Below are 27,264 nucleotides of genomic sequence, written 5' to 3' on the forward strand. Positions count from 1 at the left end.
TCCCTGGATGCAATAGGGTACCTGAATTAAAACAGGATATAAAATATGAAAATATAGAAGAACTAAGGAAGACAATTTCAAGGGGGACTAGATAGATTGTAAGATAGTGGTTAAAATATGGAGATTGGGGATGAATGATAGAGAATGAGAGATAATATATCCCAAAGTTAGAAAAGAAGTATATAGTTCTTCATTGACTTCTTTGGATCTTTCTATGACTCTCTCTTTTGAAAAGAGACACATAAGAGTAATACTAGTCTCTAAACTATTCTACCTTTCTCCAGAACTATGCAATATACTAATCTCTGATGATACATATGAAAAACACCATGAAAGAAAGGTGTACTCTTGGTATAATTTGTTTATAACAACCATCTTGGCCCTGGTAAAATGTTCAAATAGATATTCATTAACTATATCCCTAGACAAATGGTAATAGAATGAGTAGGTTACCTCATACTAACTTATAAAATCCTGTCACTATGAGGAGAACCTGTGGCCTAAAGTCATAGCCCTCATTTAGCCTTTCATTGTCTTTTGGCAAATTCTCAGACTAGTGAAGGTATCAGAATGAGCAATCATAAATTAATTCTGATTCTTACTCATTCTCAGTTTCTCAGTTCCTAAGCTCTAACAACATTGTCTTCAGTTTTAACTTAGAATCTTTAAGTGTGAACCTATCAAGAAAATCAGACCTATTGTGATGAATTCTGAAAATTCCTTCTGAGAACATTTTCTGATTTTTATTGAGTTCTCCCTTCCCAAGCAAAGGAGTAATTGTAGTTAAGTTGTGGAGAATTGATTATTATGTTGGTTCCCACTGTGAAGCAACTTCCTTTCTATAAGAATAATTTTGAGCTCTACTAATAACAAGTATTTTCAGATATTTTGAAAGGAATGGCATGTGAGCACTTAGAAAGTTAAGTATTGATCATGAATAACTAAGAGAGCTTTATCAGAAACAAGTAATGACAAAAGAGCCTGGTTTTTCTTTGAGGAATGATTTTAACATTCTAGCTTTGAGCAAAGATTTGACATTTTTCATGATAACATTATTATGAAAATGGAGAAATGTGATCTGGATAATGAATTCATTAGATGAATTTATTTCTAATTGAAAGATTGTAAGAAAAATGAATGATTAAATTATTTTTAATATGGAAATTGAATAAGGATTGGTTCCTATTAAAATGTCTTCATAGATCTCTCTTTAGTCCTGTAATAGAATCAACAACTTGAATAAAGAAATAGATGATATGACTATAAAAGTCTTAGATAAGTGTGTAGATATAAGTAATATGTTGAATAACAAAAAAGTATTGGAAAATATCTTACCAATTAAACCAAAGAGACAAATTCCAAAAGATGAAATGCATTAAGGAAAGATGTAAAGTACCACATCTTGTTTTAAGCCAGTGGGAAGTAAAGTAGGCATGATTAAACAGATGTTCATGTAAAGAAACTTTAGACGTTCCATAGACTCAAAATTTGGCTTCCTCAATGTTATATGACAGTCAAACTTAATGCAATCTCAGAAACTTAGTGTACATAATTAGAATATCTATATTGCTCTGTATGATTTCCTTGGCCAAAACACATCAAGATTATTGTGCACATATCAAAGGACCATATTTCTAGGACATTTCTATATGAGCATATCTAGGGGGGGTGGCCAAAATCAGGAGACATTTGGGGCCATTCCATATAAATAAAATTTTAATGAATTAGGAATGTTTAGAATGAACAAGAAAATTATGGAAGATGTAGATAAAATATTAGCTGCTATCAAGTATTTGAAATATTGTTATAACAAATATTCACTTTGCTTAATTCCATTCAGCAAAATTAGGAATAGTGATCAAAAGTTGCTGAGAGACAGATTTTTCTTCAATAAAAGGAAAATTAAATTCTGACTATTAGAACTTCCTGAAGATGCAAAGAGCTACAAAAAAACCCATTGGATATACTTAAGAAAGCTCTGGAATATTTGTGGAAGAGATTTTACAGAAGTATAGATTTCATTAAATAAAACCTTTTTAACTTGATATAATCAAAATTATCTATTTTGTATTCAATAATGTACTCCAGTTCTTCTTTGGCTACAAATTCCTTCCTTCTCCACAGATCTGAAAGGTAAACCATCTTTTGTTACTCTAATTTGTCTGCAATATCACTCTTTATGTCTAAATTATGAACTTGTTTTGACTTTATCTTGGCATATGGTGTTAAAATGTGGGACAGTGCCTTCTTTCTGCCATACTAATTTTCAATTTTCCCAGCAGTTTTTGCCAAATAGTGAGTTCTTATCCCGAAGCTGGGGTCTTTGGATTTGTCAAATATTGTATTACTATAGTAATTGATTATTTTGTCCTGTGAATCTAACATAGCACATTGATTGACTATTCTATTTCTTAGCCACTTAACCAAATAGTTTGATGACTGCTGTTTTATAATATAGTTTTAAGTCCGATACAACTAGGCCACCTTCATTTGCTTTTTTTATTAATTCCCTTGAAATTCTTGACTTTTTGTTCTTCCAGATGAACTTTGTTATTGTTTTGTCTAGCTCTATGAAATACTTTCTTGGGAATTTGATGGTATGGCACTGAATAAGTAGATTAATTTAGGTAGTATTGCTTTTTTTTATTATATTAGCTCCAGAGAACTAGTCCAAACATTATAGACCTACCCATAAATACTTGATATTATTCCAGTTGGGTAGAACTGACTTTACTTGTGTAGAATGTGTTTTGTAATTGTGTTCATATAGTTCCTGACTTTGTCATGGCAGGTAGACTAACAAATATTTTATATTATCTACAATTATTTTAAATGGAATTTCTCTTTGTACCTCTTGCTGCTGAACTTTGTTGGTAATATATACAAATACTGATGATTTATGTGGATTTATTTTGTATCCTGCAACTTCACTGAAGTTGTGAATTGTTTCTAGTAGTTTTTTAGCTGATTTTCTAAATATACATCATATCATCTGCAAAGAATGATAATTTGGTTTCTTCATTACCTACTCCAATTCTTTTTATCTCTTTTTCTTCTCTTATTGCCACAACTAAGATATCTAATCCACTATTGGATGGTAATGGTGATAGTGGGCAACCTTGTTTCACCCTTGATCTTATTGGAAATTATTCTAGTTTGTCCCCATTACATCTGATGCTTGCTGATGGCTTTAAATATATGCTATTCATCATTGTAAAGAAAACTCCATTTATTCCTATGCTCTCTAGTGTTTTTAATAGGAATGACTATTGGATTTTGTCAAATACATTTTCTGCATCTATTGAGATGATCCTATAATTTTTGTTGGTTTAGTTATTCATATAGTAAATTATGTTAATAGGTTTCCTATTATTAAACCAGCCTTCCACTCCTGGTATAAATCCTATTTAGTTCTGGTGTATTATCTTGGGCATAATTTACTGTAATCTCTTTGCAAATATCTTATTTAAATTTTTTGCATTGATATTCATTAGAAAAATAAGTCTATAATTTTTTTCTCTGCTTTGACTCTACCTGGTTTAGGTATCGGCACCATATCTGTGTGACAAAAACAATTTGATAGGGCTCCTTCTGTCCCTATTTTTCCAAAGAGTTTGATTAGTATTGGAACTAGTTATTCTTTCAATGTTTGGTAGAATTCATATCTAAATCCATCTGACCTTGGAGATTTTTTCTTAGGAAGTTAATTAATAGCTTGTTCAATTTCTTTTTTTCTAAAATGCAACTTTTTAAACAATTTATTTCCTCTCTGTTAATCTAGACAATCTATATTTTTGTAAGCATTCTTCCATTTCACTTATATTATCAGATTTATTTACATATAGTTAGGCAAAATATCTCCTAATTATTTTTCTAATTTCCTCTTCATTCATGGAAAGTTGTTCCTTTTCATTTTTCATATAAACTATTTGGTCTTCTTTGCTTTTTGTAATCATATTAACTAAAGGCTTGTCTATTTTGTTGGTTTTTTTTTTTTTTCATAAAATCAACTCTTAGTTTTGCTTATTAATTCAATAGTTTTCTTACTTTCAATTTTAATTAATCTCTCCTTTTATTTTTAGAATTTCAAATTTGGTATTTAATGGAGGGCTTAGTTTGTTCTTTTTTTGGCTTTTTTATTTGCATGCCCAATTCATTGCTTTTTCTATTTTATGCAAGTCAGCAAGTTTCCTCTAAGAACTGCTTTGGCTATATCCCACAAATTTTGGTGTGTTGTCTGATCATTGTCATTTTCTTGTATGAAACTATTGATTGTATCTATGATTTATTGTTTCACCCACTCATTCTTCAGGATTAAATTAAATCAATTAATTTTTGGCCTATTTCTCCCTGGCTTTTATTGCGTGTAATTTTTATTGCATCATGATCTGAAAAAAAATGCATAAACTATTTCTGCATTTGATTTTGAGGTTTTTATGCTCTAATACATGGTCATTTTTGTATAGGTTCCACGTACTGATAAGGAAAAATGTATATTCTTATTTGTCTCCATTCAGTTTTCTCCAAAGATCTATTGTACCTACCTTTTCCTTTTGATGAGGCAATTGGAGTTAAGTTACTTGCCCAGGGTCACACAGCTAGGAAGTATTGTGTCTGAAGCCAGATTTCAACTCAGGTCCTCCTGACTTCAGGGCTGGTGCTCTATCCACTGAGCTACCTACCTGTCCTCTTCCTTATTTATTTTGTGGTTTCATTTCTCTTATTCTAAGAGAGCAATTCTGGTCACAATGCTGGCCAAATTGCCAACATTCTTTCTAAAATATGGCACTCAGAATTGCCTGTGATACTTTATAATGACAAATTCCTATTATTTCATTGTATACGGGAGTGGAGGCAATGAATGTGGAGTAGAGAAAGCAATGAATCACAGTCAATTCTGAGTGCCAGAATTGTAAAAGAACTATAGACCATTTCCCATGAAGATCATAAGAGAGAAGTTATTGTAAGTGACCTGATTTTGTTCCCACTTCCTTCTCCCTAAAATCTTGATGGCTTTTCTCTTATGAGCAGAAAAATCCATTTCATTTCCAATTATTCAACTTTTCATGAATGTTATTATAGGTCCTTTTCTTGGTTGTTTTGTTATCTATTCTATTGTACTAAATAAGCCAAGTGTGTGTACATGTTCCATTTGGGAAGACAGTTATACAATTTGAAGACTCATCACAAATTTTTTAATAATAGCACAGTAAATGCATTACACAGAGATTCAAGTGGTACCAGCCAAGTTCTTTGGAACTTAAACTTCTCAAATTTTCTATTGTATGCAACTGGTTTGTACCATCATGGAATAGATAAAATTTGGGATTAAGTGGCCCATATCCTCTTTGTTTTGGTTGTTCAATCATTCAGTCACGTCTGTGACTCCATGAGTTTTTCTTGGGAAAGACACTGACATGGTCTGCAATTTCCTTCTTCAAATGAAGCAAATAGATGTTTAGTGACTTTACTAAGGTCTCACAGGAGTATTGGAGATCAGATTTGAACTCATATCTTTTTGTCTGCAATATTGGTGTTGTATCCATTCCACCAAATTCCAATTAAATTCTTAGTAGAGAAAGAAGTATGCAGGAATATAGCATCATCTTGTACAGATTTTCTATTTATTTTGTGATTACTTATCAAGAGTCTTTTTTACAAACTAACGACTTATGTTTAGTAAATGCAATGATATACAGGTTTAAAAAAAGAAGTTTGTTTTTCCCTTATTTTCATATATGTGAATTTACTTCAAAATCTTGAAATTTTGCTGAATTGGTTATTTCAGTTAATTTTTATTTGATTTTTTTATGATTGTTCTCATATCAACTATTTAAAAAAAAGATTTCTCTGAATTTGTTTCTTACTATTGTTCAATTCCTGATTGCTCAAATATTTGGTTAAAAATAAGTTGTTTGAATACTGGTCCTGTCTTATTTCTTGCCATGGATAGGGCTCTTGGTTTCCCACATGCAATATTAGTTTACACCTGTCTTCTATTTGAGATGAGTGTTCTGGGTTTTCGTATAATAGATCTGAGTATTGTTATGACTCTGTCTTTGGTTCAGTAAATGTCCTTTATTTTACCCTAACTCAAATTTGCTTCTTGACCTGTCTCCTTCTAATAGATTCCTCTTAGTTTGTTTTCTCACTCTGCAAATTTCTGGCAGTCTTTTTGTATGGTCCCAAATTAATTGAGGTTCATTATTCTATTTGCTTTTCTTTATCAAGTACTTCTTCTGGTTGATTTTTAGATCTTTAATTGAAGTATTTGTGGAGCACCTTGACTTTTATAAGTCTAACACTATTCTCTTCCTATATTTCACAGTTGATGAATCTTGCTTCTGTCACTTTTTACCTCTATAATCTTAGATAGATAATTTTATATATCTAGACTTTCATTTTCTAATTGTAAATGGAAGAGCCTGAAATTGATTTCTAATATCATTTTTAAATTTAGATAGGGGATGCTGTATTGGCTATTTATTAGGATTAACTATTTCAATAAATGACTTATCCTGAGAATTCCTTATGGGTAATCTTTAGAGTAAAAATTATAGAGACTATCTAGGAGAGGTCTTGTATCTAGATTTTTGATATATTTATTGGTACCCTTGTTTTAGTTAAGAAGAGAATTAACAAATATTTGGAATAATACATATATTCTTAGTTTTTCCCCCCAATGTTCTTTTATGTATAGTGATGTCTTATCTTATAATTAGCTTCTGTACATTTTTTTCTTTGTGCTTCTCTCTATCTCTTTCCCCCTTTCTCTTTCTTTCAATCGGACCTCATCTACATGTACACACACATGAAATTTGGAATTATAGTATAGCTGTGTGTATGTATGTAAAAGTACATGGAACCAAGAATCCATGGATTCATAGAAATTAATATTAATATGTAGTCTTGTTTTAAATATATAGATACATAGATTATATTTATAGAAATGTAGATATGTAGATGATTATAGATGAGATAAAGCATTGTCAAATGTCCACCTTGAAACTAACCTTGAAATCAGAAAGAATTAGTTTCAAGTGCCATATTTAACATATATTGGCCATTTGGCATCTGATAAATCATACTGCTTAAAATCTTACTGCTATAATAAGGTTCTAAGAGCATAAGTTGCAGTGGAATTTTTGATCTAAGTTGATGGATGGAGTTCATTTGCTAGGGATCTCTTATTTCAATGAAAACCTATGCAATTAGGTCTATGCTGTGTATTTGTGAGTGGAAAGACTTATACAGGTATGTAATATACATATATTATATAAATATTTCTGTGTAGCCAAATCTGTGATCTGTGATTTCATTGGATAGTGGATTATCACTGAAGAAACTCTATATATCATGGCAGATCAAAAACTTTACTGAACTTCCATAATTTTATAGCATTTTTGGCACTAAGAGGTTGGAAAGTTATATAGACAATACAGATTTAGTATAAATATATCTATATCTGTATTTGTATATATAGTTCACATGTGAGGTTATAGAAACCAAACACAAAAATTCAGGAGAAACAAGAAATATCTGTTACTACCAACAAATATTTAGCCATTCCTTAGTTATTCTTAAGTAAGCCTAATTAAGCCATTCCTTAACAATCAGGCAAAAGTACTAATAAGTCTATTGCATATTAAGGTATGTGATTTCCCCCCCCATCTAAATTGTCCCAAAATACAATGAAGATTATCATACAAAGAAACCACAGGAAAAGTATAAGCATTCTTTAAACCAGTTGATCTTAGTTAAATATCCAATACAGGAATCTAAGATCATGGATTTAAATGTTTTGTCTTATTAGAAAATCCTTACAAGCAGTCCACTCTATTTGCAAATGAGAAAACTTAAATCCAAAGATATATAATGATCCAAGATCATACATATAATAAATAACAGAAACAGATTTCAATACTAACACTTGAGAGTTTAACTCTAACACCCTAAATCTGAAGTTCTAAAATTTAATGAGGATTAGAGAGAAGAATTATCCACACAATTGGAGTATAGGTAGACCTAGTTGACAGTAGTGAATCTGAGAAAAGAATTTTTGTTTAAATTAACTATAAATTCAATATAAACTGTGTTTGTGGCTGACAATAAAGAACATAATCTTAGGCAGCATTAAAGTAAATGTAATTTTATTCATAGTGGAGAAGGAGATAACCAATCCTTGCACGACTTTTGTTAAAAAAATCCCATATGGAGTCACAGAATCAGACATGACAAACAAACGAACAACAAATTTTATTCATGATCAAAAGGGCCAATAGCTTCATTGAACTCTTTGCTGTTAAGATCTCAAATAGAATATTATGCTGCATGCTTAACCATATAATTGAATGGAACAGAAGAAAAATTGGGAGAATTGGAATGGACCATTTCCTAAAAGAGTTATCCAACAATGGAATGCCTTCATCATAAGACAACATACAAGTTATGAATGAAATTGTCCAGTAAATAGCTACTAGGAAAGCTAATGATGGTAGAGGTTGAAGAAGATAATTTCTTTGATTTCTTCTAACTCTAAGATTCTGTGATTCTGTAGGTTGCATCCTCACACTGAATATCTGTTGAGTCCTTTCTAAAGAAGCAGAAAGACAGAACATGAACCAGACCAACCAAATCTGGGTGACAGAATTTTATCTCGTGGGACTTTCTGATGACCCTCAGACTCAGCTATTACTCTTTGTATTATTCATGGGTGTTTACTTGGTTACTGTGTTTGGAAATCTGCTCCTCTTCTCCCTGGTTATGATTGATTCACAGCTCCATACACCCATGTATTTTTTTCTTTGCAATTTGTCTCTTGCTGACCTATTTTTTTCCACAAACATTGTCCCACAAGCTCTCATCCATATGCTATCTAAGAAAAAGGTCATTTCTTTTATGGGCTGTGCAGCTCAGCTTCTTCTTTTTCTCATATTTGGATGTACACAGTGTGCACTGTTATCTGTGATGTCCTATGACCGGTACTTGGCAATATGTGATCCCATGCACTATCCTCTCATCATGACATGGAAGGCATGTAGTCATTTGGCTTTGGCATGCTGGGCCAGTGGTATTGTGGTATCTCTGGTGGACACTACATTCACATTACAGCTCCCCTATCAAGGAGACAATAAGATTGCTCATTTCTTTTGTGAGGCCCCTGCCCTTCTGGTTTTGGCATCTGCAGATATTCACAAAGCAGAGATGGCCATTTTCCTTATGGGAGTGGTGATTCTTCTTGCACCTGTGTCCCTGATCCTGGTCTCTTATGGTTCAATAATAGTGACTGTGGTTCGAATGAAGACAACTTCAGGGAGACTCAAGGCATTTTCTACCTGTGGCACCCACCTTCTTGTAGTCATCCTTTTTTATGGGTCAGCAATTATCACTTACATGACACCCAAGTCTTCCAAGGAGCAGGGAAAGTTGGTGTCTGTGTTCTATGCTGTGATAAACCCTATGCTTAACCCTCTTATCTATAGCCTGAGGAACAAGGATGTGAAGAGAGCATTCAGGAATGTAGCCAATGGAGTAAAACCTTTCAGGCCATGATTATTATCTCATGATAATTGTATTTAACTTTATGACTCTCCTCCAAAGCTTGTGGTATTCTTCACAAAGGGAAATGATCTTATGGTAGATAATAAGGAAAGCATGGTTACATTGTTCCTTAATTATATATGGAATATTTGTATATTGTACATTTGTAATATATACCTGGTTTGGGAGAGAAATGTGTCACAATGTAGTGATTTCTGGAGATTTGGATAGAAACATGAATGACTCAGGGGGGAAAAAAACATCAATACGGAATCATTTTAGCCATTGAAAAAAAAGTGCACTATTCATGTCTTTTGACCACTTATCAATTGGGGTATGGTTCTTATTATTATAAATGACTAGGCATATTTGTTGATATAAATAAAAAGCTGATCCCATTTTTTCCCCTCACTCTAAACCTGTGATTTTACTGGTACCATTAAGAATATTCTTTCTGCCAAGGAAATTTAGCAACTATTGTAAAGCATATAATGCCAAATATTTGATGTTCTGTGGCACTGGGAGGAGTCAAGGTAGGGAATGTAATTTGCCAAAGACCACAAAGTCACATGGATATTGAACACAGATGTTCCTGACCATGATGAATCTGGCTAAGTTTCCATTGTGTCTTACTGATCATTGCTCTTATCTTAGACTGTCATTAATAGAAGTATAATGCTTTTTAAAAAGTAAGGTTGCAGCAGGGATATACTGGTGTTAACAGTCTGCTCTCTAGAGAAAAAAAAAAGTATGGACAATAATTTTTTTTGATTAATCTGAATTACTAACATATTCCCTCTCCTTTTCTTAAGTCTAGATAATTAACAAAATAAAAAAGTAAACCCTGGTTTTGAGGCATAAATGCTCACACTTAAATTTTAACAATTGGTTCTGAAAATCCAAAGTTGATTCTAGCAGAAATCTGAGCTATAATGCTTTTTCATGATAAAACCACATATGGAACTCTATATTTTTTATTAAATGTGGCATTTAAAGAAGAATATTGATAAACTTTAGTCATTCAAAATCATAGTGATTAAGAGAACAAGAGGACTTGAACATATGCTTCATAGATTTTCCATTACTTTTCCAGTGTTGACAGTTATTAGTTTTTTGTCATTTTTTTGGCCAATTGGATGGATGATAGATAAAACATCAAAGTTGTTTTGATTTTGATTTTTCTTATTATTAATGATGTTTAAGTTTTTCATGTGGTGTTAATAGTTCATAGTTTCCTTTGTTTTTCATTATTTATTCATAGAAATTATTGTTATACCAAAGTACTAATGGATTAAATTAAATAACAACAAAATTTATTTGGAGAAACAAAAATTCTAGAATCTCAAGAAAAATAATGGTAAATGAAGGCATGAAAAGAGTAATACTTGCAGTACTTGATTTATATTATAGACTAATAATCATCAAAAACATGTTATAGAGATAGAAGGAAATATAGTGTGCTTAAAAATAAATGATTACAATAGATAAAACATCACTTAAATTACATAAAATTGGAAGGTTTTTTGAAAAAAATTAATTCAATTATAGATTATGGGAAGGTGTCCATGAAAATTTGTTTTCATTATATATTCTGGAGAATGGTTTAGTATCTAGGATATATAGGGAATTCACATAAATTTATAGAATCAAGAAACATTCTTAACTACAGTCAAATGAGATGAATAAACAGTTCTACAAAAAAGTCAAATTTTAATAAACATAAATGATTCCTCCAATCTGTTTATAGAAAATTGAATAAAACCTACTCAGGGTTTATTTCACACACACAGAAAAAATTGGTAAATGAAACAAAAATTAGTAAATGTTTGAGAGATTGAGGACAGGTAGATTCATGAGCATACTCATGAATTTTTTCAATTATGCTGGAAAAAATTGGAATTATGAATGAATGAATGAACATTTTTTTTGTTTATTTTAGAATCTTCTTTGTTATTGGCACTATGCCAGACATGGGAGAATTCAAAATCCAATGTGAAAAAAGTAATTGCCCTTAAAATTTTATCTTCTAATAGGACAAGACAATTAATGTAAGAAAATGATAACTAGGAAAGGATTTTTCTTTTCTGGACTGACACAAGGAAGTTTTGTTATACATCAAAGTGTTTATAACATTACTTTTTGTTGTAGCAAAAATTTGAAAAGAAAGTAGATTCTCATCAATTAGAAAAAATAAATAAACTAGGTATATTAATATAATTGAATGTTATTACATAAATATGGTAAGCAACAATAAATGTTAATAATTCAAAGAAGAATGAGAGGAATATTATGAACTGATGCAAAGTGAAGCAAATAGAACCAAAACAAAAATACATAATGACTTTAACAAAGTAAATAAAAATAAAAATAGCAAAACAAAATAAAACTGAAGGACCAAAACAATCAACATTTAAAAGCCAGGTTCTAAAGAATAGGCTAAAAATATACCTCTTTCCCTTATTTGACGTGAAGAGTACTTAATATGCTGTTGGACATAAAAGCTGTATTCATTGCTTTGCTCACATAATTTTTTTAATCAATTCTTTTTATTCTTGGTTACAACCAAGTGATTTCTGGCTAAGAAAAGGTGAAAGGTTATTTTAAGAAATGAAAATGTTATATAATATGTTAATAAAATTAAATATTAAAATAGAAAAATGAAACCAAGAAAGAAAAACAAATATGTATATACATATAAACATATTTGTTTTTATTTTATTTTCATTTTTTTATTTATACAAATTTTCTTTTCTGCATTTTTTTTCTGAAGGGTTATTTAACAACTGTTTTCAATATTTAAAATATTTTAAGAGCTTCCTTACACTATTTCTAATCTTCCTTTGGAAAACAAAAAACAATGTGAATGTTCCTTCAAGAAGATAATACCTAATAATTTTTATGAAATATTTTTGTGATATAAGAAATAATAATTAAAATGCTTTCAAAAAACCCTCTAAAGATTTATATGAACTGATGCAAAGTGAAGTGAACAGAACCAGGGCACCACTGTACACAGAAGCAGTAATACTGTGTGTGATTTAGCTACTCTCAGAAATACATGATCCAGGGCAATTCTGAAGGCTTCAAGTTGAAAAGCTATTCACTTCCAGAGAAAGAACTGATGGAATTTGAATGTCACATAAATCATATTTTTTTTTCTTTCTTGATTTCTCTTGAGCTTTTTACATTATCTTATTCTAAAGTTAGGGTTAAGTATTTGGTCATAGGCTACATGTACATAGGTACATCAATGTTAAGTAAAAATATTAGCCTTTGTGTGTTATCTGCTGGCTTTAGCATTCTTTCACAAATTTTAACTTTTTAGTTATTTTAACCTTTAAAAAGAAATTGTGTATACTCATGGCATTAAAATTAAGATGTTAATATTATATAATACTATACATATGTTTTATGCATTTCTGAGTTTCTAAACATTTTCGGTGTCTCATTAGGAGATCTTTGTGTATCATCTACCAAAACTTACCATTTCTTATGCCCACCCACAAAATATTAAAACCATGTTAGGGAAAATTGCAGTGCAGAATTATATTATAATAGTAGATTTGGAAGCCTGAGGTTTGCTATGCTATGAGATACACCAGTGAAGAACTACCAGGAAAGATATAAAGTCAGCTATCACCTCACTGATAAAGCTATATTAGTTTTCTTAAGATGAAACTAGAACTAGAAAAACAGAAGGCAGAACTAGAAAAACTGGATAGAGTTTTTAAAAAAAAGTAAATTTTAAATATTGGGGGGAAAAACTATTTCACCTTGTAATCCTTCAAAAACAGAATGAGTTGCAATAAGATTAGTGTTTCTTATCTCTGGATGTCTTCAAACAAAATCTGATGACCATTTGTCAAACACTTCTTTAAGCAGAATTCATAATTTAGGTTGAATTAATTGGTGTCCAATTCTGACACTCTCTAATTTGAAGTTGGGATTAATAATATCTAAATGTCACCAAAATACCAAGATAATTAAATTCCATCAGTCAACATGATATATTGACTTTTTTGTCAGTAAAGTGAACATAGGAAAATATGATCTAGAATCTACCTTTTCTCATAAATTTAACATAGATTTCTTCCTGTATTATAGCAAAAATGAGTATGCTCCACATCTGATTATTCAGGAATCTTGTCATGCATATTTTGACATAAAGAAGGTGGAAAATGGAAGAAAGAGGATTTTGATAATTTGTGTTTGGAGATGTAGCATCAAGTTAACTGCATTATAATTCCCTTCTTGATATACCACCTGAGAACAATTCAGAAAAGAAACACATAACACAGTGTCTACTCTAATGAGTAAAGAAATCCTCCAGAGCATATTATGTGTCTTAGAGACAAGATCATACAAACTGTCCTCAAAGAATCAAATTTTATCTGAAAGACAAGGTCTCTGAACCACCAAGGAGACTTGGAGCTGACAAAGGCTTATTTAGACAATTTATCCACTTATTACCTGGATGATGATCCAAATGACAGGACAATATAAAAGTTTGATATAAGGATTATTTGTAAAAACGAAGGTATTGGGCGCAAAGTAACTGAAGTCCCTTTCTTTCTCTATATCTATTTTTGATCAAATGATAATATATCTCCAGATTAACCTGAAGAATCATAAATGTGCTGTCATCCCAACAATCTATCTCTGTCAAGGGAGAATAAAGAAAAATGCAGCATTTTTTTTTGTCTGGCTGGTCATTCTCTATTGGCAAACCCTGAAATAAGTGAAGGATTAAGGACCCATTATATCAGGGAAATGTTGATTCTCCTTGGAAACAAAATTTCTCATTTCTTAACCCTCAAACTTTTAGATAGCCCTTAACAGCACAGTTTTTGCTTAGAACATTTAAGGACCATACCTAATGTACTAAATATTAAGAATTTCTTTTGAGGGTTCTTATGACTGATTTTGTCTTTAAAAATTAGAACAAGAAAAGTCAAGTTATGAACAAATGAAAGCTCTATTTGTTTCTCATTCTGAAATTGCTTCTCTGACTAGGAATCTATGTAAGCTTTATCAATATAAAAGTGTGTATATAGATATTTATAGAGGGGTTACTTGTGAACACTTAGAAAAATAAACAATAATCCCAGCTAATAGAGCTTTATCAAGAATAACTCCTAGGAGACTAATCTCATTTTTACTTGTGACAATAAGTTAATAAACATTTATGAGGATCTTACTTAATGGTGAGTATTCTGTTATATGCTAGGGATGCAAAGAAAGGCAAAAAAAAAAAAAAAAAAAAAAAAAAAAAAAAAAAAAAAAAAAAAAAAATTCCTGTTCTCAAAGAGCTTATAGTCTATTAGAACAGAAAGTGAGCAAATGATTATGTATATACAACTATTTGATAAATTGGAAATAATCAACAAAGGGTAGAATCTAGAATTAAGGGGAAATCAACAAAAACTTTCTATAGAAGGTTAAAAGTTATCTGGTACTTGAAGGAAGCCAGGGAAAGCCTGAGGCAAAAATGAGGAGAAAGACTATTCCAGGCAATGGGAATAGCTATCAAAAGGGTCTGGAATTTTGAGTTTTCTTTGAGGGGCTTCAAGAACATTATCACAGGTTCTCTGAATGCATAGCAGTTGGGCGGTATAAGGTGTGAGACCAGAAATGTGGGTAGAGCAGCAGATTATGAAGGGTTGAATGCTAGACTTGTAGATGCGAAATGTTATAGATATTCTAGATTTAGGCAAGGATTCTAACATGAGTCTCTATGATGGTACAGTTGCATGGAATCACAACTGGTAGAACAACTGGAATCAAAGAAGGTTAATTAAAAGATCAGTATCAACATGTACCATGAGTGGTATCAGTTCCTTTGAGAGTATTTCCAGGAAGTTTTCCTTTGGAAGCATTTTGATTAATTGTGGGTTCAAGGCATAGATGGCACAACTCTATTAAGAAACATAGTGAATTCAAAATCCTTTTTGTACAGTAAAACAACTGTTTGGACAAGCATACATATATTGTACTTAATTTATACTTTAACATATTTAACATGTATTGGTCAATCTACCATGGGGGGGGGGGGGGGAAGGAAGGGAAAAATTGGAACAAAAGGTTTGTCAATTGTCAATGCTGTAAAATTACCCATGCATATATCTGGTAAATAAAAACTATAATTAAATTTTTAAATTGAGGGCTTCTTCTGACTGAAGATGAAATCTAACCAGGATATATATATATATATATATATATATATATATATATATATATATGTATATATATATATATATATATATATATATATATATATAGAGAGAGAGAGAGAGAGAGATTATTCTTTAGTTCAAACTATCAGAAACAGAAACTTCTCACAATAAATGGAGTGGAATCCATAGTTTGCCAAAATGTGACATGGCAGTCAAGAACTTTGATAGAATCTTAGTAGCATCATGTCTAGAGAGGGGGAGCTTACATTTGCATTGGATTCTTCCTTAGCAAGACTAATGCAAACTACTATAGTTATTATATTTGGGAGAAAAGATGAATGATGAGCTGAAACATGTCCAGACAATGGGACTAGAACCCTTGGAGTCATAACAAATTAAAGAGCTTGAAGGATCTTCAAAAATTTAGATGGCAGAAGAGAAGATGAGAGTGCTTGTGACTTGACAGCTTCTGTCAAGTGTATGAAAGAATGTTGTGGGGAAAAGAGACTAGCCTCTCTTTTTTGACAGTGGAAAAAACTAAGAGTAAAAGAAAAAAAGTAGAGATAGATTTTTATTTGATATAAGAAAAAAGCTTTTTAATAAAAGTCCCAAAATAGAATAAGCAGATTCAAATGGTACTGAGTTCCCTCATCACCATATGTCTTTAAGAAGTCATATGGGATTATTGTAGAATATACTTTATCTAGTTACAGAATAAATTACAAAGATTCTGAGCTTACTAGAAACAATAAGGTACTATGAGTCTCTGAGTTTGTTCTGCATTGTGCTTCTTCACATCATTGTAAACAGACAGGACAAGCTGGGAGTTTATCTTCTGGATCAGCTTTGGCCTGCACCTGATCAAGTTTTGCTTCATTGGTAAAAATAAGAAATGGGGAATCTAAAACATAAAGAGTGAAGCATGGAAGAGGCCAATCTTAGGAATATTCAGAACCAAAAGTCAGAAATCCTAACTCTCATGAATTTTCCCCAAAAAATGCCATTCTTTCTTCCACCTTCTTGACCTCTAATAAACAAAATATTTTATAATGTGTCAAGGAGTCAAGACATTGAGTCATATCATTTGGAGATGCTATTGGATTGAGCTATAGTGAATTTTAGAATATTTGTAGAGAAAGTACTTCTTTCCTTCAAATACTGTCAGTGATGTGTTTTTAAGTACATGTCTGCAAGCATTATCTTTAATAAATAGATAAAATTTAATTATGATTTAAACAATAACATGAACAATTAATGAAATAAGTTCCTTAAAATATCTCAATTTAAGAAAATTAAACATGTCAAAACCTCCTCCACAAATAATCCAAGGAAATAAATAGAAACTAATTAGTTGGAATTAATTACTAGTTTCAATGATTACCATTTGATTGAGTGCTACTTTCTTTGTAGATATTTTCCAATTCATAAAGATCCTATTAGAGAAATTTATTTATGAGTCAGTGGTTTGAAATTCAGATTTAATTATCCCATAGAAACAATATTATAATGGGTACTTAAGATTCCATTATTTACTCTCAAAGGTCTATGTCAAAACGATTATTTGCACTAAAGACTAGTAAAAGAAAATAGTGCTACTGATGAGAACTAGATAAGGAGTACCTAAATGAAATTAGATTTAATTGAAGTCTAGTGGCAGGTTCAGGGTACAGGGAATCAAATAGAGCTCCCCTGCAGCCCCTTTGGATTCGGCACAAGCATACAGAGTTAAATGAGGTCTAGTTGCGGTGAAAGAGTCCTCTGTAAAGGAATTTACAGACCCAAAAACCTAGATTGGTAAAAGTGGTTTATTATGGGGTTTGGAAGTAAAGTTAAAAGGTAGGAAAACACCAGAGCCTAGGGTTGGTTCTGGTGGGCAGAAATCCTTAACATGACTGATGTAAGGATGCCATGTTCGGGATCTCTGCAAAGAGTAGACTCCATTTTGGCCCTTTTTATAATAGGGGATTTGGATAATCTGAAGGGGTTCATGGGTGGAGTCCCAGGTTGGCTTCTGGCTTGAGTTCCAGCCAGGGTTAGAATTTGAATAGAATTCAATGGGTTTTTAGATAAAGAGGAAACTGTGCTTTGGGTGGGGCAGAGTCCAAGGAAATTTTAAGAGTTTTGGGGTTTCCTCATCACTACAATAGTCAAAATATACTATAATGCATACATAATAAAAAAACACTGCACTAAAATTAGAGAGCAGTCAGCTAATACAGTAGATGGAATGTTAAGTCTAATGTCAGGAAGACTCATCTTTTCTTAATTCAAATCTGACCTCAAATACTTACTGTGTGACCTAGACAAGTCACTTAACCTGTTTGCCTTAGTTTCCTCATCTGTAAAATTAATTGATGAAGGTAATGAATGGTAAACCACTCCAGTATCTCTGGCAAGAAAACCCTAAATGGGGTAATAAAGATTAAGAAATGACTGAAGACTGAGCAACAACACCAAAATTAATTGTCCCCCACTTTGAATGCCTGTGCTTGAGGACGTGCCAATTTAACTAAAGGAAGATAGGAAAGTAGGCACATGATGTTTGTGGTGCTCAGAGATTTTCTTGAAACTTTCTGATACTAAATGATAATGTCATTGATTTGTACTTTTTTAAAACTTTATTTCATTTTAAAGTGTAATGACTTTATTTTTCCATCATATATTTGCAAGCTTAGTGTCCATACTTTTTAGCTCACAACTGGAATGGAAAAAGGAAAGGATGAGAAAGACTTGGATAGAAAAAGAGAGTACAAAAGTGAATATATGTGAGAGAAAAATATTCTGCTGAAGCTAACCAGTAATAGTAACAAAAAAAAAAAAAAAAAAAAAAAAAAAAGAGGAAGCCCAGCAGTGTGCCTACAGAATATTGTAACAAGTGTCGGAGGCCATAAAGTTTAGATGAGATTTAGTTACTACTCTGCTAGAGCATGTGGTCTGTAATAAATTAGGACTACAATACAGACAGCCACAATAGACAACTGGTATTGATAGGTATAACTGAAATTTGCAAAACAAAGTAGTCTGGAAGAGAAAAATATAAAACTTTAGGTAGTGAAGTGCACAAAATAGAGACTCTGAGATAAAGTATATCAATGTTTTAGTCCCTTTATTTGCACAATTTCAAATTGCTTTTCAAAATGGTTGTACTGATTTATAGTTCCATCAAAATACAATAGTATGGAAACCTTTCTACTATTCCTCCAACACTGACTTTTTCTATCTTTTGTCCTCCTTTCAATTTTCTGGACTGTTTTTGCAGTGGTATTTACCATTGACTTATTGAAAAATGACTCTCTCTAACCAATGCATATATTTTGTGTATATGTATATGTTTGTTTTATGTATGTAGGTATATTATATGTTTGTGTGTTTGCCAACATATATCTTCAATGTCAAACTTTTTTTGGAGAAAATTTTTACAAAGTATTTTTTCCACATTCAACTATTTCTCTTCTTAATCTTGATGCCTTTGTTTCCACAGATTTTCTATGTCATTGAATCAAAATTACCTGTTATCTTTTGTAACTGTCTTTATTCTCTCTTTGTCCTCTAGTCTACACTCTCCTCTTAGCTTTTAAATGTTTATTATCTGCTTTTCTTCTAATTATTTAATGGAATTATCTTTACTACCAATGTCATGTGTCCATTTTAAATATATTGTAGAATATGACATAACATGGTAGCCCTAAACCTTATTCATGGCATATTGGTTTTCCAGAAGTTTTTTTTTTTTAATCGAAAAAAGAGTACTTTACAAAGTAATTATGCTTTGTGATATATTGAGTCCTTGACTATTGAATTAGATTGTTTTTGATTCTCTCTTTAATAGTCTTCCATTGAGATACTTCAGTATGTTTAACACTATATCATATGACTATTATGACTGCTGTTTTATAACATAATTTGAGATCCAGAATAAGCATATTCATTTCATTGCTACCTTTTTCATTATTTCTCTTGGTATTTAATTTATTTCTCCAAATGAAATTATTTGCTCTTTTATAAAGAAATAAAAAGATCAAACATGGGGCAGACAAACTTTGACCAGAGCGACAAAATTCATCCTCCTGGGTCTTAGTATTGATGTCTACTTAATTTCTGTTCTGGAAAACATGCCCCTCATCTTTGGTTCTGACTGACTCCAGTCTTCATATACCCATGTATTTTTTATGTCCAATTTGTCCACAGATGACTTCTTCTCTACCAGCATTGTTCCCCAAACCCTAGTCTATATACTGTCAAAAAGGAAGGTTGTTTCCTTCATAGATGTGCAGCTCAGCTTCTTCTTATTCTCATTTTCGAGTGTATACAATGTGCCATTTGAGTGTATACAATGTCTTATGACTGGTACTTGGCCATCTGTGACCCTATGCACTATTATATTATCATGACAGGAAGGTTATGTTGCCTACTGCCCTTGGGGTGATGGACCAGTTGTTTTCTCATTTCTGTTGTGGATACTACATTCCCACTACACCTACCCTATCAGGGAGACAATAAAATTGCTCATTTCTTTTGTGATATAGCAATTTTGGCTATATCATCTGAAGATATTCGGAGTATACAAATGACCATTTTCTTTATGGGAGTGGTGATATTTCTTGCACCTGTGTCCCTGATCCTGGCCTCCTATGGCTCCATTACAGTGACTGTCATCAGGATGAAGACAACCTCAGAAAGGCTAAAGCCATTTTCCACCTGTGATTCCACCTTTTTGTGGTTATACTTTTTTTTTATGGATCAGGAATCATGACTTCCATGACACTCAAGTCTTCTGAGGAGCAGGGGAAGTTGATGTCTGTTTTATGCTGTGGTGAACCCTATGCTTAAACTTTTTATTTACAGCTTGCAGAACAAGGATATGAAGAAGGCATTGGTAAATGCAGCCAACAGAAGGAAATTTTGAAGACCTTGAGCTTCAAAATGTATTTGAATTTATGAATGTCTTTCACTTCCAAAACTTGTATCATGACTACTACTGCAATCACCATCCTTCCATAGGGAAGAAATATATTTTCTATCATGATTGATGGTGAAAAATGCATGTTAATATTGTTATATTATACAATGTATACAATGTATACATTATACAATTATACAACGTACATTATACAGTGTACATTTATAAATGTACATAGACTATTTGCATATTGTATACTTGCAATGACTAAAGTATGAAATGATATATCTATCACTCGACTTAATTAAGTGCATCTACATTAATATGAAGTACTCAGGGATGGGTCTTATTAATGTAAAGTTATCCTATTTCCTGGACATCCCACACTAGATTTTAGGGGTTCAGAGCAGTACACCATGTGAAGATTCTTAGGAATTGGAAGGGGGAGACATTTTAAAAATTAATGCTCTCCCCATAAAAAGAAAGAAAAACTAACCTGAACAAGTAGTCATTAATGTATAGTGTTCCATTTGTTCAGATACAATTCCATTATGTTCTTTCCAGATTTAAGGTAGGATCAAATCATAAGAATTTAGTTTAGTAACAGAAACAGTATCTGGCACTTGGTAGGTTCTCAATCAATGGTTGTTGATTTATTGAGTTAATATTAATAAGCTGGCGTGTCCAAAGGAAAGTAATAAATGTATAAAGAGGAAAATGTATGATCACAGGTTTAAAACTATGTATTTTCAAAATAAATATCAGAAGTGACTTATTTCAGTTTGTAACTATATAGTCTTGAGAAGAGGTCAAACCAATAAGCTGGATTAATATCCTAAAGTGCTATATTCCAATTTTAGATAGCTCTAAATATGGGGAATATATATCTAATCATCTGCTTTTCTACATCCTTTGCCTATCCTTTTCAGTTCTGCCTGCAAGTATCAAGCAGAGTGAGTCTATTGCTGGTAGTTATGACAGAATTGCAAACATTGGAAGACAGCCATCATGTCCCTTGCAATTACAAGTTTTATATTATTATAGACAAAAAATCCTTCGTTCTTTAAATTTTTAGCATTTAGTGTGGTATTTGCTCCTCCTAATTTCCTGTCATCAAAAAAATTTTTAAAAAACCCCACATACCTTCATTGAATTAAAGTTATTGAATTAAAAAAATTAACAACATAAGAATAGATATTTATGACCCTACACTAAAATTTATTTATGGATTTGCATTAATATATTATTTATAATTTTTATTTTAGTCATTCAATTAAATCCAGATATAATTAACTATTCTGAGGTTCAAACTTCCATCATTCTACCTTATTGATAAAAATGGCATGAATGATTTTATCAAGTACTTTCATGAAATTTGAGTGTATGAGATAAATACTTTGCTCCTCATATACCAATTTAATAATCTTAACCAAAAAATGAAATGAAATTATATTGGCATGGCATTCATCTTCTTAGATTTACTTTATTGATAGCTTTTCTTTTTCTAGTATGTTCATTTCTTATATAACTCCCATTCACCTACTTAGAGAAGCATATTAAGTTATCAATGAATATAAAAATAAAGTGAACAAAGTGTTCCACAATAGCACCCAACTTTTATTCATTTATTATATATTCGGTAATCATTTTCACTGATATCTGCTAATAAGAGATAGTGGTACAACTTCTCAGCGTTTCTATGTTACCATGCTTGTTAATCATATAATGTTAATTTTTTTTTATTAATTATACTTACTTTTTTATAATTGCATATATTGTTTCATTGGTTCTTTTGATTTCATTATACATTCATTCATTAGTCTCATGCTTTTGCATATTATTTATATTTATGCTTTTTTATTAAAGCTTTTTATTTACAAAAAATATGCATGGGAAATTTTTCCAACATTGACCCTTGCATAACCTCTGTTGCAAATGTTTCCTTTCTTCCCCTCACCCTTGCCCTTATCTGGCAGCTAGTCCAATACATGTTAAATATGTTAAAATATATATTAAATTCAATATGTGTATACATATTTATACATATATCTTGTGCAAGAAAAATCAGATCAAGAAGGAAGAAAAAGAAAAACTGAGAGAAAAACATGCAAGCAAATAACAACAGAGAGAGGGAAAATGCCATGTTGTGTTCCCTCTGTTCCCATGGTTCTCTCTCTGGATGTAGATGGCTCTCTTCATCACTGCACAAGTAGAATTGAATCATCTCAATGCTGAAGAGAGACACATCCATCAGAATTGATTGTCATATAGTCTTGTTGTTGCCATGTATAATGATCTCTTGGTTCTGCTCATTTCACTTTGTATCACTTCATGTAGGTTTCTCCAAACCTCTCTGAAATCATCCTGCTGGTCATTTCTTACAGAACAATAGTATTCTGTAGCATTCATATACCATAATTTATTCGGCCATTCTCCAATTAATGGGCATCCACTCAGTTTCCAGTTTCTTACCACTACAAATATATTTATACTTTAAAAAGCACAATATTATAATACTTTCCTGCATGAAATTTTAATTAGCTTCCTCAAACACTGGGCATTTATTTTGTTTCCATTCCTATTCTTATACTAAAAGTGTACTATGAATAGATGGATATATATATATATGCTATATATCTGTCTTTAATATTTTCTGCATACATCCTTAACACTTGCATTCCTAGGTCAAAGGATAAGGACTTTTAAGAATTTTTAAAGCATAATTATAAATTGCTTCCAGAATTTCTGGATCAATTCACATCCCCACCAAGAATGTGTTCATGTACTGTGATTTCCACAGCCTTTCTCCATCAATTACTTTCTTATTTTATCATCTTTTCAAATTCGATAGATATGAAATCAATAAATCAATAAATAAACATTTATTAAGCATCCACTATGTTCCACATCTTATGCTACATGTTGAAGATACAAAAAAAAGTAAAAGACAGTCTCTACCCGCAAGGGGCTTACAATCTAATGGAGACAAACATACAAACAAATAAAGACAGAGTAAAGTATATACAGTATAGAGAAGAAATAATTAAAAGAGAGAAGGCATTGGAATTAAGATGGGTTAGGGAAGGTTTCCCATAGAAAGGAGGATTTTAATTGGGTCTTGAAGTCAGGGAGGACAATAGTCAGAGTAGAAAAGTGAAAGCATTCCAGATATGGGGGAAAGCCAGAGAAAATGCTTGAAGCTGAAAAATGTAGTATCTTGTTTATGAAGCAGCCAAGAAGCCAGTTATAGATATAAGAGTAGCTTTTGAGCAATGAGGTATAAGAAAACTAGAGATGTATAAGGGAATTAAGTTATGAAATTCTTTGATTGCCAAATAGAATATTTTACATGTGTTCCTGGAGGCAATAGGAAGTCACTGAAATTTATTGAGTAAAGTGGCAGCATGAAGTGACCTACATGTTTTTGAAAAATGACTTTCTTGGGTAGATTGGAGTGAGGAGGAATAAGGTGCAAAGTCACATTGTAAGAGGTTAAAAAGACAATGAGAGGAGATAAATTGCAGGCATCTATATGAATATTATTTAAATGAAGATGATGATGATTTTATAATCAAAACTGATCATAGTAGAATGATAATCACTTTGGCCATTTCTAATCAAAGGTCACTCTATTTGAGAGGAAATTGGTTCTAATATCATTCAATAAAACACACATCTATCTTAAACAGCTGTGGGGTGGTCTGGAGAAGGTTCATTAACAGAAAATAACTCCCCCCAAATAGATTTTCAGATATCAGTAACCTGAAGAAGAGATAAAATGCTGATTTTTTTTTCTCAGCAATGACTGAAGGACTATACTATGGTACAATGTATATATTTGGTTTTGGAGAGTGGCATACATTCTGATACTGTCCTATTTAGGGCTCCTAAATTTATTTCCCTAAGATCAGGTATGACCTGTAAAGTCTCTAGGACTCATACTTCCTTTGGAAAAAAATTAACAAATTTTCATGTACTAGGCTAATTACTATTCTTAGGGTAAATAGGCATTTATAATAATAAATTATTATTTATTATATTATTTATTATATCCAGTACTAAGTTTGGGAAGACAATGACTTTTTCATATGGCCTAGCCTTAAAGAAAAATAAATTATTTTCATATATTTTAAGGAGAACTTTACATTTGCAGAGATACTTCTGTAGCAGGACTCTTCCCAGGGTACTTCTGCAGCTCAGCTGCTCTTTGCAGCCGTTTGCAGGAGAACTATTTTCCATCTATCTATCCCTGTCTGTAGAAGAAGCTAGTAACCTCCTTGCCCTGAAGGCAGACCCTAAGGGCTTTTTAAAAAATGAGTAAAGCAGCAAAGTGAAAGTTAACCATTGATAGCTTCTATACAGAAAGAGAAAAGGTTTTCAACACTGAGGAGACTAATAGCAAACACTCTCCAGACAAAACGCCAAAAGGGGATGTAACCTGGTCCCCATAACACAAGGCTCTCCTAGAAGAAATCATAAAAGATTTTAAAAGAGGGCTAAAAGAAAAATGGGGAAAGGAAAGAGAAACTCTTCAAGAGCGTATAGAAAAGGCATATAACAATGAACGAAAAATTTGATAAAGTAGAAAAAGAAAACAACTTCCTAAAATGTGAATTGGAAAAGACAAAGAACTCCTAGGGAAACAGAATTTGGAATTGGAAAAGATAAAGAACTCCGAGGAATCTAAGATTTGTGAATTGGAAAAAGAAAATAACTCAGTAAAAAAAAAAATTAGTGAATTGGAAAAAAAAATTTCATAGAGCAAAACAACTCATGTAAAATAGAAATGATTGATTCATTGAGACATCAAGAATCAGTCAAGCAAAACCAAAAAAATAAAAAAAAATGTAAGATATTTACTTGGAAAAACAACAGACCTGGAAAATAGATCTAGGAGAGATAATCTGAGAATTATGATGAGAAAAAAAGCCTAGACACTATTTCACTAGAAATCATCAAAGGAAACTACTCAGATGTAATAGAATCAGGAGGTAAAATAGGCATTGAAAGAATTCATTGAACACCTTCTGAAAGAGACCCTAAAATAAAAATTCCAAAGAATATTGTGGCTAAATTTCAGAACTATCAGAATAAAGAAAAAATATTACAAGCAGCCATAAAAAACAATTCAAATACTGAGGAGCCACAATAAGGATCACTTGGGATCTAGCTGCTTCCACATTAAAGGATCAAAGGGCCTGGAATCTGATATTCCGAAAGGCAAAAGAACTGGGAATGCAGCCAAGAATAAACTACCCAGCTAAGCTGAGCATTTTCTTTCAGGGAAGAAGATGGAAATTTAATGAAACAGGTGAATTTCATTTGTTCCTAATGAAAAAACCAGAGCTAAATAAAAAATTTGACCTCCAACTATAGGACTCAAGAGACACAGAAAAAAGGTAAAAAGAACTCTTGAGAACTGTATTTCTGTTATGGACATACATAAAGAGTGCATGTATAATTTGATTTTACTGATATAAAAAAGGGAAGTAGAAGTGGAAAGGGGATAGTATCAGAAAAAAAAAAGAAAGGGGAGATAAAAAGAGGGAAATTACATCCCATAAAGAGGCAAAGGAAACCTATCATATCTGAGGCAATTTAGGGAGGGGGAGGAACATTGTGTAAATCTTACTCTCATCAAATTTGGCTCAAAGAGAAAATAATAGACATATTTGGTTTACCGAGAAACTTCTACCTCATTAAAAGTGATAGAGGAAAAAGGAAAAGAGTAAGAAGGGAAAAGTATAAGAAAGAGTAAGGGATTCAAAGAGGGTAGGAGGAAGTCTAAATAGGGAGAGCTGCATGAGTCAAATGGTGCCTATAAGTTTAATTCTGGGGAGGAGAGTAAGGGGGGCAAGAAAAAGAAAAGCATAATTTGGGGATAATAAGATGGCAGGAAATACATAATTAGTAATTTTAACCATAAATGTGAATGGGATGAACTCTCCCATAAAGTGGAGGTGGATAGCAGACTGGATCAAAAACCAGAACCCTAAAATATGTTGTTTACAAGAAACATACATTTAAAGTAGAACAGTACACACAGAGTAAAGGTAAAAGGCTGGAGCAGAATCTATTATATCTCAGGTAAAATAAAAAAAGCAGGGGTAGCCAACCTCATCTCAGATCAAGCGAAAGCAAAAATGGATCTAATTAAAAGAGATAAGGAAGGAAACTATATCTTGCTAAAGGATAGCATAGACAATGAAGCAATATCAATACTAAACATACATGCTCCAAGTAGTATAGCATCTAACTTCCTAAAGGAGAAATTAAGAGAGTTGCAAGAAGAAATAGACACCAAAACTATACTAGTGGGAGATCTCAACCTTGCACTCTCAGAATTAGATAAATCAAACCACAAAACAAATAAGAAAGAAGGTAAAGAGGTAAACAGAATATTAGAAAAGTTAGGTATGATAGATTTTTGAAGAAAACTGAATGGAGACAGAAAGAAATACACTTTCTTCTCAGCGGTTCATGGAACCTATACAAAAATTGACCATATATTAGGACATGAAGACCTCAAACTCAAATGCAGTAAGGCAGAAATAGTAAATGCATCCTTTTCAGACCACGATGCAATGAAAATTACATTCAACAAAAAGCAAGGGATAAATACACCAAAAATAATAAAAATAAAAAGTATAA

At 31.8% G+C, this 27,264-nt stretch overlaps 1 protein-coding gene and 1 pseudogene across 1 annotated transcript; both read left to right on the top strand.

Moving 5' to 3' along the window:
- The first annotated feature begins 8,616 nt into the window (after window positions 1-8,616).
- LOC141552920 (olfactory receptor 2D2-like) lies at window positions 8,617-9,552 on the top strand. Its single transcript, XM_074284834.1, has one exon. It carries the CDS (start codon window positions 8,617-8,619, stop codon window positions 9,550-9,552), a length of 936 nt encoding a protein of 311 aa, XP_074140935.1.
- An 8,049-nt stretch (window positions 9,553-17,601) lies between these two features.
- Window positions 17,602-26,961, top strand: LOC141552922 (olfactory receptor 2D2-like; annotated as a pseudogene).
- The last annotated feature ends 303 nt before the right edge of the window (window positions 26,962-27,264 follow it).

This window comes from Sminthopsis crassicaudata, chromosome 2 (genome assembly GCF_048593235.1).
Source record: "Sminthopsis crassicaudata isolate SCR6 chromosome 2, ASM4859323v1, whole genome shotgun sequence".
NCBI classification, from domain to species: Eukaryota; Metazoa; Chordata; class Mammalia; order Dasyuromorphia; family Dasyuridae; genus Sminthopsis; species Sminthopsis crassicaudata.

Bases quoted from the DNA above. Each gene is read 5' to 3' on its own strand.
- LOC141552920 (XM_074284834.1), top strand. From the start codon at position 8,617: ATGAACCAGACCAACCAAATCTGGGTGACAGAATTTTATCTCGTGGGA.